Source organism: Trichomonas vaginalis, chromosome VI, assembly GCF_026262505.1.
Source record: "Trichomonas vaginalis G3 chromosome VI, whole genome shotgun sequence".
NCBI classification, from domain to species: Eukaryota; Parabasalia; order Trichomonadida; family Trichomonadidae; genus Trichomonas; species Trichomonas vaginalis.
In genome coordinates this window covers 1,704,942-1,722,796 of record NC_067208.1, presented here as the reverse complement: position 1 = coordinate 1,722,796, position 17,855 = coordinate 1,704,942, and the positions used below count along the sequence as shown (strand labels likewise).

At 31.6% G+C, this 17,855-nt stretch overlaps 6 protein-coding genes across 6 annotated transcripts, besides 7 other annotated features; 3 read left to right on the top strand and 3 right to left on the bottom strand.

Moving 5' to 3' along the window:
* Window positions 1-6,280: part of a mobile genetic element that runs on past the window's edge.
* On the bottom strand, window positions 880-1,478 carry TVAGG3_0787610 (uncharacterized protein; the record flags this gene model as incomplete). Its single annotated transcript, XM_051246663.1, has 1 exon — window positions 880-1,478. A coding segment is annotated over one exon (599 nt), but the record flags the coding sequence as incomplete, so codon positions are not given.
* Window positions 1,511-4,834, bottom strand: TVAGG3_0787600 (protein of unknown function, DUF4106 family; the record flags this gene model as incomplete). Its single annotated transcript, XM_051246662.1, has 1 exon — window positions 1,511-4,834. The coding sequence occupies one exon, from the start codon at window positions 4,832-4,834 to the stop codon at window positions 1,511-1,513; it is 3,324 nt and encodes a 1,107-aa protein (XP_051082137.1).
* TVAGG3_0787590 (uncharacterized protein) lies at window positions 5,307-6,185 on the top strand (the record flags this gene model as incomplete). The annotated part of the gene is made up of 1 exon (XM_001292824.2): window positions 5,307-6,185. The coding sequence occupies one exon, from the start codon at window positions 5,307-5,309 to the stop codon at window positions 6,183-6,185; it is 879 nt and encodes a 292-aa protein (XP_001292825.2).
* Window positions 6,281-7,626: 1,346 nt separating the features above from the next.
* Window positions 7,627-7,820: a mobile genetic element.
* A 597-nt stretch (window positions 7,821-8,417) lies between these two features.
* Window positions 8,418-8,455: a mobile genetic element.
* Window positions 8,456-9,251: 796 nt separating this feature from the next.
* TVAGG3_0787550 (uncharacterized protein) lies at window positions 9,252-10,580 on the top strand (the record flags this gene model as incomplete). Its single annotated transcript, XM_001315052.2, has 1 exon — window positions 9,252-10,580. The coding sequence occupies one exon, from the start codon at window positions 9,252-9,254 to the stop codon at window positions 10,578-10,580; it is 1,329 nt and encodes a 442-aa protein (XP_001315087.2).
* Window positions 10,581-10,832: 252 nt separating this feature from the next.
* Window positions 10,833-12,524, top strand: TVAGG3_0787540 (protein ubiquitination; the record flags this gene model as incomplete). Its single annotated transcript, XM_001315053.1, has 1 exon — window positions 11,161-12,450. One exon carries the CDS (start codon window positions 11,161-11,163, stop codon window positions 12,448-12,450), a length of 1,290 nt encoding a protein of 429 aa, XP_001315088.1.
* Window positions 12,525-13,344: 820 nt separating this feature from the next.
* TVAGG3_0787530 (ribonuclease H-like family) lies at window positions 13,345-14,700 on the bottom strand (the record flags this gene model as incomplete). The annotated part of the gene is made up of 1 exon (XM_001315054.2): window positions 13,374-14,690. The coding sequence occupies one exon, from the start codon at window positions 14,688-14,690 to the stop codon at window positions 13,374-13,376; it is 1,317 nt and encodes a 438-aa protein (XP_001315089.1).
* A 205-nt stretch (window positions 14,701-14,905) lies between these two features.
* Window positions 14,906-14,943: a mobile genetic element.
* Window positions 14,944-16,110: 1,167 nt separating this feature from the next.
* Window positions 16,111-16,148: a mobile genetic element.
* Window positions 16,149-17,381: 1,233 nt separating this feature from the next.
* Window positions 17,382-17,469: a mobile genetic element.
* A 58-nt stretch (window positions 17,470-17,527) lies between these two features.
* Window positions 17,528-17,716: a mobile genetic element.
* Between the last annotated feature and the right edge of the window lie 139 nt (window positions 17,717-17,855).

Below are 17,855 nucleotides of genomic sequence, written 5' to 3'. Positions count from 1 at the left end.
ACTTCTTTGCTTTCAATTCATCTGGACCGTCTCTGTCACCAGTATATTGTATTTGAACTGTACCAACAGTTGAAATACCACCCATAAATCTTCTGAGTCAGCAAATGGAATGCCAAGCCAAAGTTTGAACGGTCTCCATTTGTATATTGAGTTTTTTGACCTCCTGTATGAGTCCATACTTTCACATATGGCATAATAGAACTTTGCATTTCAGGGTTAATGGTTGTTGTGAAGTTGTTGTTAAAGTTCATAGCATCTAATGTCAAGTTGTATGACCTCATATCCTCAACTGTAGAATATTCTTCTCTTGGATAATATTTGCCATCTATGTTTATATGATATTTAATACCGGGGTTGTAGAAACAAGAATAGTCATTTATAGTTCGTCTGAACAGTACAAACATAGTATCTGCATGTTTCATTGCAGTTGTTAAGGCAATATCTGTTCTTGCACCTGGGTCAGCACTTTGGTTTCCAACTTCACCTGCAAAGTCTTTGACAGATATTTGGTGTATAGGGAACATAAGTGGAACTGCAATATATTTGGCAGCTAAAGCATTTGAAATATCTGGGTCCAACATATAGACTGCAAGTCTGCTTTCTATTCTCTTGCATTCAAATTTTTCGCATGTGAACTTAACTGGGTCCCAAGCAGTTCCAGCAGCATTGAAGTAGTAGTTTACTTCAGTGTTGAGGTTTGAGAAACCAAAGTCTAAGTCAACTTTGTCTTTGCAAAAGTCGGCGAATGACATTTTATTTGTTCCCACTACTTCTGTAAGAGTGAATGGGTCTTGTGTTGGTGCAATGACTAAGTTATTTTTGCTTGGAGTAAGTTCAATAGAAATTTTTCCTGCCCAGTTTGGCAAGTATCTTAAAAACCTGAAGATGAGGAAAGATGACAAAGGAACTCTAAGTTTCAGTTTTACTTTAGTGACAGCATTTCCATCTGAACCAGAAAGGTTAACATAAACTCCTGGAACGTTAGGGTCAAGTCTTCTTATTTTCTCAATAGTTGCATACTGGTCTGTTTGTTCTCTAGCTTGTGGTTGTACTGAGTTTCTCAAAGCGAACCATTCATAGTTTGCCCATGTTACTGTTTGAACTAAGTCAGAGTTAGAATATATCTTATATCCCATGAAAACTTCTGGAGCATATTGGTATCCGACATAGAAAATTCCATTGCAACCTTTCTTGTCAGACAACTTGGCAGAAGGTTTTATTTCAATGTCTTGTTCCACGTATAAGAAAGAGTTGTCAATAGAAATTATATGAAACCTGTCGCAAGCAATATCTACTGTTGTTGAAGAACCTTCTCCAAACTCACCTACGTTTCCATAAGAAACAGCAGTTGTATATTCGTAAGTTCCAGGAACTATTTCTGACCTTCTAATGGCATTGTCGCATTCGTTATACCATTCGGAAACATTTCCATTCATAGCATCCAAAACTGTTGGCGTTATATTCTGAGCGGCGTACATTTCATATGGGTAAAAATATAGAATAGTTGGGTTTATATGTCATAATAGAACCCACGTGGACCAAGCTTTACTTTCTTCCTGACTGAGTTTTTAACTCTTCTTTTTCCTTCATTGCCACTACTTTCACTAGATGAAGTTACTTCTTCACTACTTTCACTTTGTTCTACTCTTCTTCTTTGGTGTCGCTTTGGTAACTTGCCCTCTGCTTCAAGTTGTTGCATCTTTGCATTATGTTCATCTAGTATGTTGCAAATTTCCCATGTCCTTTTTGCCTTTTGGCTCTGGTCGCCCATCTCAGGTAACCTATATCCTAGAAAGAGTTTGTCATAGTCTGTATTTGAGTCTTCGCGTATTGTTTGCATGACTCTTTCCTGAGTTTCCGGTTCAAGCTCTTCAAACAGTGCCTGTCCATATGGAATAAGCTCGTTTCCAAATATATGTTTTTGTAGCCATTCTGGTTTTCTTTCCATGTTACCAACAATATCTTTTGTGAATGGGAAAGCTTTTACCCAATCTTTCAGTCTTGCGTCGTTTATTTCTGTAGTTGGTTTTATTTTGTCAAGGAACATGTTTTTCAATACTAACATTTCATTTGGTACTGTCCATTTGAGTTTTCTTAAATATTCATCCCTTCTCAGTTCATTGTCTGCAAAGTAAGTTTTTATGACATTTTGTAAACTTTCGTTTGCAAGGTCATGTACAATAGGTTCTCTTCCTTCTCCCTCCCTAACTTTCTTTCTAAACTCTTCACCAAATATACCATCTCTATGGTTCTGTGTAGTTCTTTGAGATAAATGTTCTAGAACGTCAGGTGTTATATTTCCATCAGCCATGTTCATTTCATACTGGTCCAAAATATCTGCATGTTTCATATCTTTCAATGGCATTAAAGCCGCGCTTAAAATACCAGCTATATCTTGTTCACCATTGACTTCCATTGCGTCTACAACTTCTTGGAATTGTGGTTGTAAGTTTATGAACCACCTATCCGGGTTAGCTTTATGACCCCATCTCATTGTAGTTCCATCGTCTGCAGAAACAAAAGTAGGTTTGTTTCCATCTTGGCTAGGTTCTGAATGAACTTTAAACAATGTTTCATTTCTATATGTTTTCTTGAAATTTAACCTTTTATCTTCACCGAGTTCATCCGAAGATTGAACGTTAAATGCTCGTAAGTAAAAAGGGTTGTTGTATTTGTGTACATTTTTTTTCAGTTCTTCCATTCTATGCTGAATATTTTCATCTGGTGTTGGAGTCTTTTGTATGTCGGCAAACATTTTTCGATATTCTTCTACTATGTCAGCCGAATTTTTTTTAGACTCTTGGAAATATTCCATATTCTCCGCATACTCTTGTTGAGGGTCAAGATTTTTCGGCTGTTCCAAATCTTCATCTAGTTCTGTGAAGTTAGTTTCCAAAGGAGTGACTTGTTCGTTTCCTTCAGGCTCTTCTAGCTGTTGTTGCTGAACTATTTCTTCCATGTCTGGTTGTATCTGAACTATTTCTTCCTGTGGAGTTTCTTGTACCTCATCTGCTGGCATTTCATATATTCCGAGACCGTTTTTAACAATTTCCCTATCTACGTCATCCGCATTCATAAGCTTTTGTTCTTTCGTTCCGTCTCTATTTTTTACGCGTTTCATGACGAAAGTTGAATTGTCATTTAGCTCTGACATCAAATATCTCGGAGTAAATTCATCCATGTCATTTGGATGATATGCTATTAAATCATATCCCTTAGCGAGCTTGTATTTTCCAGGTTTGAGATTATATCCGTTTTGGTGCTGAGCCATAAAGCTAAATAGGTTCGGGTCAGTATTTCCTCCCTTGAACTTTCCAATAGCTTCTTTATATCTGTCACTAAAGTCAATACTATCTGGGAAACCACACTCTTCTTTAAGCATTTTTAAGAATTCTTGGTTTCCTTGTTCTCTACTTCTTTTATGTCCTTGCTCTGTTTGTGGTTGTTGTTGTGCAGGGTTTTGAACTGTTGGTTGTGCTGGATTTTGAACTGTTGGTTGTGCTGGATTTTGAACTGTTGGTTGTGCTGGATTTTGAACTGTTGGTTGTTGTGTTGGTTGTTGTTGTTGTTGTTGTGCATGCCTGTGTCTGTGTCCATGTGACGATGTAAATGTTTTAGGTAGTCCTGGTGCAGGTGCTTCTCTTGGAGGGTTTGGTGGTATATAAGTTCCACCAGCTGGCACATATGTTCCATTTGCAGCGTAATGTCCTACCTGACTTTTCGTTCTTAAGAAAGCATTTACTAGGTCTGTTTTGGTCTGTAGTAACTCTTTTTCTTGACTTTTCACAACAGTTGCTCTAACGGCGTCATAGGCACTTTGAACTGCCTGTCTCGTTGCTGCATCTGTTATTTTCGTCATATTTTGTGCTACTTCTTTTAACTCTTTGTCGAAACCTTCAGACTTCAGTTTCTTTCCAGATGAGAAGTCGTTCACTTGTTTCACCTTACTATGAAGAGCTTCGAAGGCGTTCTTAAAGTCAGCATTTGTTAAAGCTTCATTTGAACTGTCTTCATCCGCTTGTATTTTTGTCCTTATTGACCCTATGAGTTGGGCTGCTTTAGCGTTGGCTTGGGCATCTAACCAGTCATTATTAGCTTTTATATATTCTGCGCTTTTCATTGCCTTTTGCATGGCTGCGTCGTTATTTTTACTTTCTTGTGCTAAGTTTTCATACTGTACGGTTTGGTTTTGCAACTGTAAAAGTTTTTCTGCCTTTACATTTGCTTCAACTTCTTTTTTATACTCATCGCTATCCATATATGTCTTCAGGGCTTTTTGTTTTATTTCTTCATCTTTCAGTACTTTATATTGAGTAGTATGGTTTTTCAAATTTATGACATCTTGTTCCATTTTTGCTACTTCTGCTGCTTTTTCTGACACTTTTTTCGCATATTCCTCTGTACTTAGTTCTTTCAGTTGTTCTTCTTTCTTCTTTTTCTCTACGTTTAACTCATTGAGTTTCTTTGTGTGTCTGTCATATTCTAGTTTCTTTTCGTTTTCACTTATTTGCTTCTGTATGTCTATGTTTGACTTTTTGACATCTGTTATTTGATTTTTGAGTGAACTCAAATTCATTTGACTTTGAGGGTTATATGCTGTTCCGTCTGCAGCTCCACCATAGCCTGCCATTTTCGCTAAAAGTGCCGCTCTTAAACCTCCACTCTGTGCACCAACAACTCGGTTTAAAAGCATAGGATTGCTTGACATTTGTTGCAACATAGTGGGGTCATTCAGCATTTGTTGTTGCAACTGTTGTTGTGGTGTCAGTTTTACTATTGGATGTTTCAATGCTCTCTTCCTCTTACGTATATTCTTACGTAGCTTACGTGGCATTTTAAGTGAAGTTAAAAAGCGGTTTTTGACAGATGTTTATATGACACTTTTTGTTCAGCTCAAAAAACTACTCGGTCAACGTGTTGTCAGTTTTGTAAAATAACCGTCCTATCTCATTCTATAAGGGGGAAAGGCTTCTCAAAGTATACTTCCTTGGAACGCCTGTAACTTTTCCTGTAGCGACGATAGACCCTTACTTGTCCGGACAAAGTTATACTATTTTGAGTGTTCTACAAAAAAGTCAACAGCGACGACTCTCAAAAACCGTTGTGTAAAAAGTTTTACCGTTGGACAAAAAAGTATGTATAGAAAACAAAAAACGTTTATAGTTCATTCAATATTTGAGATGGAACGGTTTGCCAACGGTAACTATTAAATAAAATAAAAAAATAGAGGGGGTTACCGTTGACGAAAACGGTTTATTTTAAACTTTTCTATGAGTAGTCCGAAAAAAACAGTTCATTTTTGTCTAATGGAAGCCAACATTAACAATTCTCAACCGCTAACCAAAGCCAAAGCCCCACAACCTCCAAGAACTGGCACAGCTGTTAGAATAACCACCAAAAAGTCTAACAGCGAATTAAGAGAAATTCTTCAACAAATTTGCTCTAAATATCTCAAAGACGCCGAAGAAAACACACAACCAGACGCTATATACAATACTCAGTTCTGTGAAGTTCTGAACAAAGCAATTGCTAGTTCAATTGAACTTACTAAGACAATTCCAAGTCCAATTGAGCTTAGCGATGTCTTAGTTCAGTATTTTCCAACATTTACTAAGCTTATAATGTTGAGAACTTTATACCAAGTTCGTCAAAATCTTCCTCGTTACATGCAACGGTCATTCGACAAGAGAATTGCCGAATTCCAAGTCTTTAGTTACGGATATGACCAAGATGAATACATTGACGAGTTCGGAGACAACTGTACAAAATGGTTTGAATGCTATACGACAACACAATTTGAATTCGACTTTCTCGAATTCAACGCAGCAACCATTCATATCATTGCTCTTTACCTTTCCGAACAACAACAAGACCTCGCAGATGGAGATGTTGTTACTGTCGTCATGAAAACTCCTGAACAATTCGGAAAAAAGAAGTCTCTAATTGCCAAATTTGTTCCAGGACATCAGCTTTTCCAACGCACAGAAGTCTTCTGTATTCCTGGAACTAAGTTCTTTGTCAGGAGCGAACTCAAAGAAAGATATAATGTGTCATTCAATTACACATTATATAATGTTTTCGACCCAGAAGAAGGCTTCTTCCCAGAAGCAATGGAGGAAGAAGAAGAGGAGGAAATACAAGACTCTATCCAAGAAGAGTCCTCCGAATTCACACCAGAAGACTAACAATTTTCCGAATAAAAACTTCATTTTATACTAAACATCTTCGGGGCTAGAAGGGGCGCAGCCCCTGGAAGCCCCAATACCTTTTTTTTTTTTTTCGGTCTATAATTATAAATACAATGAAACATATTCGAAATTGAAAAGAATGACTTTTTCTGTTCTTTCAATCATTCAATTTGTGATCTTTTGTTGTAAACAGAAAACAAAAAAATATATAAAATTTGATCATAAATAAAATCGTTTTAAATATGGCATTCCAAACGGGAACCGCGGTTGGTTACCATGGATTTCCGTCACCGGTCACATTTTAAAGATTTTTAAAGCCTTATAAAAATATGCTTTGTAAATCATTTTTTGTAAATCGGCAAAAATTTGGTAATTTTCTTCAACTAATAAATCTGCGAATAGCATTTATAATACAAGAACAATCTTTTAAAATGCGTTTGATTCATTTTTGTATAATTTCATATAGGCACATATATTCTTCCGGGACTTTCCGTGATTTTACCGTAAAATCATTAGTTTACACCAATTTTCCCGTATTTTGAATAGTTTACTGCACTTTTTCCGTAAAATTGAGTTACGGGAATCCGCAAAATTTCCGGACCTCATTTTTCATAGAATATAATAATAATATTTGATAAAAAGATATATTATTTATATTTTTGATTTTTGAATTACGGAAAAAGTGAATTGTTAACTTGATTTTTTTATATGGTTAATTTTTCAAATGATATTATGAAGATCTAAAATATTAAAAGTAAAAAATTGAATTACGGAAAAAGTGAGGTCAAAAGTGAAATAAATTTGCAGAACAATTTTCATTGAAATAAGACATTGAGTATCACACTTTAGTGAATCAACATCTATAAGAATGAAGTGTTTTGAAGCTGAAATAATATTGAATAGAAATTAATTTTTTCTGAAATTTTGAATGAAATTATGGGAAATAAAAAAATTACTAAATATTGTATTCATACAAATATATTATTTTAAAGGAAAAATAGATGCTGATAGAAACGATGAAAAATTTTGAAAACTTTACAATTAATTTATGTTCGTTAACCACAGAGCTTGCAATCCAAAGCTCACGTTAGACTACAAGAGTCATGAAGTCTCATACTAAGGGATATCCAACATATATTTTAATAATCTAATGTTTGTGACAAATATTCAACATAAAATTAAGTTTTCGTTTCGTTACAAGGCATTCATACTTTGGAGATATCATATTTAATGTACAGAAAAGTTAATATTAAACAATACATGCTAAAGAATTAATAAATAAGATAATAAAATAAATTTATACGTAATTACTTTCATTTAATATGCTTTATGCTGTATAATATTGATTAAGAGGCATTAAAAGGTTCCATAGTCTGCTTTTATAGGCAAGATTTTTGATAAAAATTTAAAATTTTGAAAAATGATGAGAAAAGGAAAAAAAAGGTAAATGAGAGCAAGAGGAGGGAAAAAAAAGAAAAAGAAAAGAAAGGGAAGGGAAAAATAAAAGAAAGAAGGACATATAAAAATTTAGATGCGCATTCTTAATGCCGAGGCGGCTTGCCGCCGAGGCGCGATTTTTTTAGGCCTCTACGGTAACCCGGCAATGTTTTTTTAAATCTTGTACAGCCCTAGTTTTAAATTACTTCTTCATTTAAATTATAACAATTATTTTTGGTTTTATATTTTTTTTGATCAAATCCATTTTAATAGAATTTATATACTATTCATCTATTAGTAAACACTACCGTATATTATTTTTTAAGCTATCTTATTTTTTGAACTTTTATTCAAATCTTTGGTCGCAAGAAGAATTGCATGATAAATAAAAACATTTAATCAAAGTCAATTTTATTTTTCATATTCAAATGGACTGAGTGTTAACATTTAACATTTTTTGCTAATTGTCGTCAAAAATTAGGCGTAAAGCAAAAATTGATATTTCATATGGTTTTATGATAGATAAGCATTATATTCCCACTCATTATATTCGTAAATTTTGAGGTTTATCCTTCGCTTTTAAGATCATTGAATTTGATTTTTATAGAAAATAGTTATATATTAGAAAATAATATGAGTTTATGTGATATTATTTTTCAGAAGATTTTGTGTTCTTCTTCAAAATTTTATTTTTTTTTATTAAAAAGAATCTTTACAAAATATACATTTACTTTAATTAATATTTAAAAACGTGCTCTATCAAAAGTTCCAAAAATTCAATATTTTAGCTTTTCTGATGTGTCACTTTTGATGAATTTCTGTTTACAACAAAATAAGATCTAGGTTGATATATCAATTCAGGAATGAAAATTGATAATTTCAAACACGTTAAAGATATATCTATGCCTGACAATCTTCTTTCAATTTATGAAAAATTCATATCATTTTTTATACGAAAATAATAGTATACAACATCATTAAATTTTTTTTCGATAACTTTTCCATCTACGTTTATATCAAAAAATAAAATGATTATGCGGTTAATATTTTATAATTAATAAAATCAAAATGCAATCAGATTAATTCATTTTGAGTTCAATAATATATGCATTCAAAATTAAATATTCAATTTGAATGCAATATATTTTCTGAGGCATTTTGGCTAACTTACCAAATTTTAAACTTTTAATCTGTATATGGAACTACATATTATATTTTTATTTTTCATAATTCGTAAAATTGTTATAATAGTTCACTATTGTTTTCTTTCCTATAAATTATTTCAGCTCTACATTCATTTCTTTCAATCTATCTAATTTTGAAAGAATTGTTAAAATTGACGTCTCATTACACTTTTCAATGCTCGATTTTTAAAAACTGTTTAAAAATGGAGCTTATATTGAAATAGTGTAGAGACTAAAAATTACCACAGATTATTTCAGAGGATTGAGTTGCCACTCAATCCTCTGAAAAGTCTGAGGTAATTTGCAAAATTCAAAATCAATAAATTTTTTGAAACTCGGATCAAAATATCATGCATAACATGTGATTTTGAATCCTGTTCTTATAAAAAATATTTCATATTTGAATTGTTTACATAAAACGATACGCCAATTAATCAAATTGATGATTGATTCCAGTTGCTTAAGTTCTCCATCTCTCAGACTCTGCAACCTTACAGATCCTGAGTTTGTGTGTCGTCAATGCTCACCCTTTTCGTCACAAGCTATCAGCAACGAGGATTTTGATATTCAATTTGTTGAAGAAACCATAGTTCCTGAGATTAAAAATGCTATTAAACAAGACAAAAAATCTAAATTCGAAACATTACCTACTCTATTCCGTTTAATTATTGATAATTTCCCTCAAGATGGTTCAAATATTGTCAAGAACGAGATTTTTCCAGCGATACAATCTACAATAAAGTTTGGTGGCGCAAGGAAGACATCAGATCTGACTAAGTTAGCCGTTGAAATTGCTTCAGTTATCCCCAGATACTATCGAGATGATATTATTTCCGACTTAGTTATGAGATATTACTTGGACGAAGATCCAAGCACAAGAAATTTGGCCGTACATCTCATTTCCATCGTCAGAGACTTCTGGCGAGTCCAACCAATTCTCAAAATTTTATCTAAAGATAAATCAAATCTTGTACGCGCATCAGTCCTAATGATATTACCAAACTGCATGTGCGATGAAGATACGGTTAGAACCATTATTAGTCAAGCTGTTTCTGATTCTAACCCCGGTATCCAACAAATTGCAGCTTCAATCATCGGAAAGGTTGCTCCATGGATGATTGATGAGTTCAAGGGTCTCTTGGAAAGTGTTACTACTGTTAGATACGCGTTTCCTTCCCTTCCTGAAGTTATTTCTCAAAATTCTTTCGCCCAGATTATCGATTCGTTTTTTGAGGCCACAAAGATAGATAAAAACGATGCAGCCGTAGCTTTACTCGAAGCAGTTCAAGTTGCTGATATCAATACCGAAGAGGCTTTATATATCAGAGCTGCTTCAGAACTGATTACATTTACCCCATTTGCATGGCGACTTCATGCTTTTTCCCTTAACTTTACTAACAAAAACGATTTTGTTGAGCTATTAGATCCTTCAAACATAAAAGATTGGAGGACACGATATGCTTTACTCAAGCAATGCGAAGAGTTCGTTCCTGAACTTGGTTCCCAACTTGTTAGACTTGCTGAAATCTACTCAGAAGATGAAACCGCCGTTATTAGAAAAGAAAGTGCTTCTTTATGGGCTTTGCTTGTTCAATCGGATTCATCATTGGATTCAGATATGATAGAGAGACTTATGAGAGGCCCATGGCAAAAGAGAATTGTATTATGCAAAGTCATAAAACAATTTGGAACAAGTCGCTTTGCAAGAGTTGCGGAAAAGCTTAAGAAAGATGATGTCGCTATGGTTAGAGACTGTATTACTGATTTTTAATTAATAATATTGTTTGTAAATTTTTTGTTTTTTAGTTTAACTTATCTCTCATTTTTCATGCATGTTTAGTAGTTGTATTATATTTTAGTATTTCGATAGTTCCGTTCTCTGAGATTTAAATATTCTTTCGTCATTATTTATCGAAATTATGGAGTAATAAAGGAATATGACAATTCATTCGATGTATTAAGATATATATGTATGTGGTTTAGTGTTTTAAAAAAAGCAATAAAATGAAAACTGAAAAACAGTTGACGATACAAGGATAACTCTGTTAATTCACTGATAATTAGTATGGGCATTTAAGAACTTCACGGTTAACACATAAACTAATGATCTCAGATTGAAATGAATCAAAAGTAATGAGATAAGATATTTTCCAGTTCTAGTGAATCAGTCAAAATAATTTTAATATAATTTTTATGTTCTCATCTTCCAGGTAAAAGGCAATAATTGAAATGAATGCGATTCAGCTTAGATTCATTACGTTTCTTTCTAGCAACATCCCCACATATTTGTATTCATGTTTCTCGATTATTGGCGCCAATAGCAAAATTTGATTATTTTTTTATTTCAAATAATGGCAGAAATTCAAAATCATCAAGAAGTCTTTGACTTCTATTTACAACTGACCGATGTAATTTGGGAGATAGATAAAACATCAATAGAAGATATACTTACGCAAATCAAACTCGGATTCGATAAATATAATTTAAAGATGAATTATCTTATCAACATAATCAATACAATTGCAAGTCACAGGCTATGGTGCCTCGAAAAGTTTGTTAGTTTATTTAAAAGAATTCAAGAAATTTATGAAATTTCCAATGATTTAAATTTTTCATGTTTCGAATTGAAGAATATTCTTATCAAATGCAATATTATTACACAAGAACTTTCCTATGATTATGAAAAGAAAACAACAGACGAAATGTATCAAATTTTTCCAAAAAATACGATTGCTCATGCTTTATTTTGGGATGATATACAAGAATTTCAGCATTTTTCTGGAGCAGATGATTTTAACTTCAATCAATCAGTTAATTTTGAATTTTTGATTGATATGGCCGCAAAATATGGAGCTGTCAAGTGTTTTAAGTTGATATATCTTAATAATGCAAAGTTATCTATTCATACTCTTGAAAAATCATTCATTGGCAATAAGTTTGAAATAATAAATATTTGCGAACAATCTTTTTCTCCAAATCGACATTGTATAGAGAATTGCGTGAAGTGGTACAGAAATGACAGCTTGCAGTATCTGAAATCTAAATATGACTTAGATTTTTCGTTTTTAGTTTCATTAACTTCTTATAACTTTTTAATTTTCGATCAAATGTTGAACGAAGTGAATGATATTGAGTATTTAGATTGTACTGGAAGAACCGCATTTAGCTCAGCTGTTGAATTCGGTTTCCTTCCAATTGTTGAATATCTTTTAGACAAAAATCCTCAAATCAACAAAATATATGGGAAAGAAAACCCTCCATTAATCATTTCTTTATTTAAATATGATGAAAAATTAACAAAAACATTGTTAGATAAAAATGCAGATCCAAATATTACGAATTCTTCAGGGATGTCTGCATTAATGTATGCTGCAAACACATGTAATATTGATGCTATTGAATTACTTCTAAAATATAATGCAGATGTTAATAAAACAGACAATGAAAATAGATCTGCTTTGGTTTACGCAATTAAAGCTAACTTTAAAGAAGTTGTTGAAGTTCTAATTAAATATGGTGCTGATGCCACTATATCAGATAAATCTGGAAAAACTCCACTCGAATATGCCAAAAATATTGATCCAAAAAGTTCCATTACAAAAATCATCACTAAATATTTGGAGTCAAAGAATTCTGACTAGTATTCTGTATTACAATAAAATGAATAAAAATTTGTTTGAATTATCATTAGAAATACCAAAAACTACGTTTTTACCTACCACGTAAATCGTTTATTCTAATTCTATATTCGTCGACTTAAAAATGAACAAAAATTTTGTAATTATCTCAACATTGGATAAAGACAAAACAACCTGACTATGAACATATAAAGGTGCATATCCTGTAATATGTTATTCACGTGTTTAATTATGAATATATATGCATGTTATATGATTTTGTTATATAATACATGGTTTTTAAATTTTAAAACTTAATAACATAGAATATACAATTGGATCATTCATAAGTCGTTTCTTTATTTCTTTGAAATAACTAAATAAACAAAGAATAGTTCATTTTTAGAATGTTGGAGTACTGATACTCTAAATTATTTTCGCTCTCAGTATAGATTAATCTCAAATAATTAATTTGTTATATTGCAACAACAAATTGGTAAAGAATCTGTAGCTATAGTTATTCTTTATATATAATAAAATGCTTAGATACATGCCATGCAAATAGCAAAAGAACTAAGACTTCATGTGCATCCTTTCAATTTTGATAAGTCCAAAAATTGATGTAATGTTGAGGTACCTTTTTATCTTCGTCTGAATAGTTTCAAAGGAAATTTCATAGAGTAGCATGTATATATAATTGGATTAAAGCATTCTAATATTCCAAAATTCATGTGCAATACAAATATATCATCATGAAAATAATGATTTCATGATGCGCTCGCCATGTCAAATTTTTTGTATTTGCAAAACTTTTGGTATACTTAAAACTAGAATCTGGTATTCTGCCATAGGAATATATTTCATTGAAGAATATTCTTTCTTCCATGTAAGTACATCAAATCTTAAAGAATTTAATGATTTGAAATAATATATAAATACGTTTTTATTTAATTTTGAAGATATTCATCAACTTTTCCATCTATAATAGCTTGATAAATATTGTTACAAGCTTCAGCCATTTCTTCGTCAGTCAATACATCGCATGCTTTTAAGAAATCATACAGTTGAGGATGTATCTTATTGCAGATGTGAATTAAAGTATTTCCAGAGTTATGAGGAACTTTATCTTTAATTTCGATCCAGATTCTGAAGAACTCGTCATTCAACTTACCTGTGATGCGGAACTCAGTGATATCTGCTTTCAAATTGAAAGCTGCAGGGAATTTTCTGGATTTGTCTCCATTTATCCATTCTGTGGCTATTTCTTGAAACTGAATTAATTCTTGTTTAGTAAACGGAAAACTTTTCTTAAATTCTTTGATTGCGTCATAATATTTGATCAGTTTCATTGCGCAGATGCACGTATTGTACAAATCCTTGGTTGGATTCTGTAGCGTATCTTTGGAATATCTCACGGCTTTTTCTAAAAGAATTGATCCGAAATCAACTCCAATCGTGTTTTCTTCTTTCCAAAGCTGAGTGAGTTGCTTGGCTTGGAGAGAATGCATAGTCTTAATGGATGTGCACGTTTTGATGTACGCAAGAAGAGATAAAGCTGTAAATGCAATATCATTCGAAATGTATTGAAGAAAACCAGCGTAAGTAGCAATGATTTCGGAATTTGGCTTGCCTAAGTTCTCATAAATTAATTGGGAGAAGTTCACCGACTCTTTGATTTCTAATTGGTCTTTTGCTGCTTCTAATTCTTTGCATGGGAAGCTAATGCTCTTGACCACATCTTTAAGACCAAATTTAGACTGGAAATATGGAATATTTGGCCTGAATTGAGTATCTATGACGGTATGTAAGGTAACTTTGCCAGTTTTGTCTGGTTTTCCGTTGATAGGTATTCCAAGTTTATAGAGACTGAGAACATCTCGAGTAATATCGAAAAATATCGTGTAAATAAAGTAATTTGAGAAAATTAATCTTAGTGCTCGCTTAACATCATTATCTGGGTCGAAAATGATAAATCCATCTTGAAGTTCTATTGATTCTTCTGTTGAATCGTCAATTTGGTAATTAATTAAATCATTGTGATTTACAAAGCATTCTGCAAACTGAATAACAAAGACATCGTTTAAGTCTGCAACATTGATCTTTCCTTCTGTGTCGACAGCCAAATATTTGTACTGTTTGGGATGATTTTTTATGTAATCAGCCAAATCATTGCAATATTTAATTAGCTTATCCTTATTTTGGTTTTTGTAGACAATGGTGTGCGTTCTTCCTGTAATTGGGCATTTGAATGTGCTTGGAAGCATGATAAAAAAATGAAATTTTGCGGAAAATTTTGACTTTAGGCAATTTGTGAAGTAAAATTCAAGTACAACTATAAGCAATTTCGCCTTACCACAATATTGGATTCTGAAAAATTACTCATCAATCTTTTGACTTGTAAAATTTTTATTCTGAAATCATTAATATTATTTAACTTGCTTTCATTATTATGCGTAGATTAGTATATGAGGACTTTTTATGTTGTAAACAGAAATTCATCAAAAGTGACACCTCAGAAAAGCTAAAATATTGAATTTTTGGAACTTTTGATAGAGCACGTTTTTAAATATTAATTAAAGTAAATGTAATTTTTTGTAAAGATTCTTTTTAATAAAAAAATAAATTTTGAAGAAGAACACAAAATCTTCTGAAAAATAATATCACATAAACTCATATTATTTTCTAATATATAACTATTTTATATAAAAATCAAATTCAATGATCTTAAAAGCGAAGGATAAACCTCAAAATTTACGAATATAATGAGTGGGAATATAATGCTTATCTATCATAAAACCATATGAAATATCAATTTTTGCTTTACGCCTAATTTTTGACGACAATTAGCAAAAAATGTTAAATGTTTAACACTCAGTCCATTTGAATATGAAAAATAAAATTGACTTTGATTAAATGTTTTTATTTATCATGCAATTCTTCTTGCGACCAAAGATTTGAATAAAACTTAAAAAAATAAGATAGCTTAAAAAAAATATACGGTAGTGTTTACTAATAGAATGAATAGTATATAAATTCTATTAAAATGGATTTGATCCAAAAAAATATAAAACCAAAAATAATTGTTATAATTTAAATGAAGAAGTAATTAAAAAATTTTTTTATGATCAAATTTTATATATTTTTTTGGATCAAATCCATTTTAATAGAATTTATATACTATTCATCTATTAGTAAACACTACCGTATATTATTTTTTAAGCTATCTTATTTTTTGAACTTTTATTCAAATCTTTGGTCGCAAGAAGAATTGCATGATAAATAAAAACATTTAATCAAAGTCAATTTTATTTTTCATATTCAAATGGACTGAGTGTTAACATTTAACATTTTTTGCTAATTGTCGTCAAAAATTAGGCGTAAAGCAAAAATTGATATTTCATATGGTTTTATGATAGATAAGCATTATATTCCCACTCATTATATTCGTAAATTTTGAGGTTTATCCTTCGCTTTTAAGATCATTGAATTTGATTTTTATATAAAATAGTTATATATTAGAAAATAATATGAGTTTATGTGATATTATTTTTCAGAAGATTTTGTGTTCTTCTTCAAAATTTTATTTTTTTATTAAAAAGAATCTTTACAAAATATACATTTACTTTAATTAATATTTAAAAACGTGCTCTATCAAAAGTTCCAAAAATTCAATATTTTAGCTTTTCTGAGGTGTCACTTTTGATGAATTTCTGTTTACAACACCAGAATTAATTTTGAAGGTTCAGAATTCTTATGAAAATTACAAATGTGGGGTTCAAAAATTGTATTGGACTCTCAATATGAATCCAAAACAATTTCAAATCAGTTACAATGCAGTTATTAAGGCAGCAAAATTTCTGGGAATTTACAAAGAAAAAGATAAAAGTAATTCGAAAGCATATTATGTGGATTATGAAGCAATTCTTCCAAATACAATCTGGCATCTGGATATTCATTTTTTGAAAGAACCAGAAACTTTACCGGTTTATGGAATAATTGATGACAAAAGTCGTTATTTGTTAGCATTGAAATTGCTTCGTAACAAAAGTTCAACAGAAACTTCAAAAGTGGCAATTGCAACAGTTCAAAAATATGGAGCACCTTTCTGTTTCTGGTCAGATAACGGTAAAGAAAATGAGGGAGAGTTCACAAAATTTTTGAGTACTTATGACATTCAAATCAGAAAATCAGCTCCATACCTGCCACGTCAAAATGGCAAAATTGAACGCCTCTGGCCATCACTGGACAAAAATGCTCCAAAGTCTTCAGAATTTGAGAGCATCAATCAGGAATTGGAAGAATTCAGGCAAAAATACAATGACATGCCACATGGCGCTCATCCAAAAATTGGAGTTCGACCATACACTCCAAGAGAGGTTTACAACAAATTTAAGAAATGGACCAAGGATGATAAACCGCTCTGGAAAAAAATGTGTTAATAAGCAGTGGGAAGTTGAAGAGATTCCAAACTATTGAAATATTCTATATTTTTTCAAAAATTCTCATTCAAATTTGAATTTGGTTTTCAAAATTATGAATAAACATTATTTTTATTAAACTTGATTTTTAGCTCTAAAGAATCAAAAGAATTTAGCGAGAAAGAATATGCAGCTCACATAGGGGTAGATAAAGATATATCTCGAAAAAAATTGAATTTATTGTATAGAATGAAGAAGTTCATTTTAAGATTGAGTTGATTTTCAACCAAAACGAGAGAGCATGCAGGCAAATGAAATTCGAAAAGTGAAAGGAATGACATATGCAAAAGAAAAGATTCAAATAACGCAAGCGAAATATAGATCAGTTAAAATCACAATAAAATTTCGATCTTTTCTACAGGGAACTAAAGGCTATGAGGCACTAATATATAATCAGTGCCTCATAGCCTTTAGTTTGTTATTAAAAACGAGAAAACTTGTTCGAAATGATAAACAATTTCGAACAAGTTTTCTCACTTCAGCGAGGGAATTGTTCCTTATGATGCATACATTATAAATATATACATCATAAGGAACAATTCCCTCTAGATAGCTGGGAAACTTTCTCTAAATAACTTATCATTTGGAGAAAGTTTCCCAGCTATCTACAGGGAACTAAAGGCTATGAGGCACTAATATATAATCAGTGCCTCATAGCCTTTAGTTTGTTATTAAAAACGAGAAAACTTGTTCGCAATGTGAAATGATTGCGAACAAGTTTTCTCACTTCAGCGAGGGAATTGTTCCTTATGATGCATACATTATAAATATATACATCATAAGGAACAATTCCCTCTAGATAGCTAGGAAACCCTAAATTAACTATTAATCTTTGAGATATTTTTTATTGAGGTTAATACGTTTTTCTAAATAATTAAAATGTAAAAATTTGATTATGAACTCATCTCTAATATTTTGGCTCTTTAATATATTTGAATCATGATCTTTGAG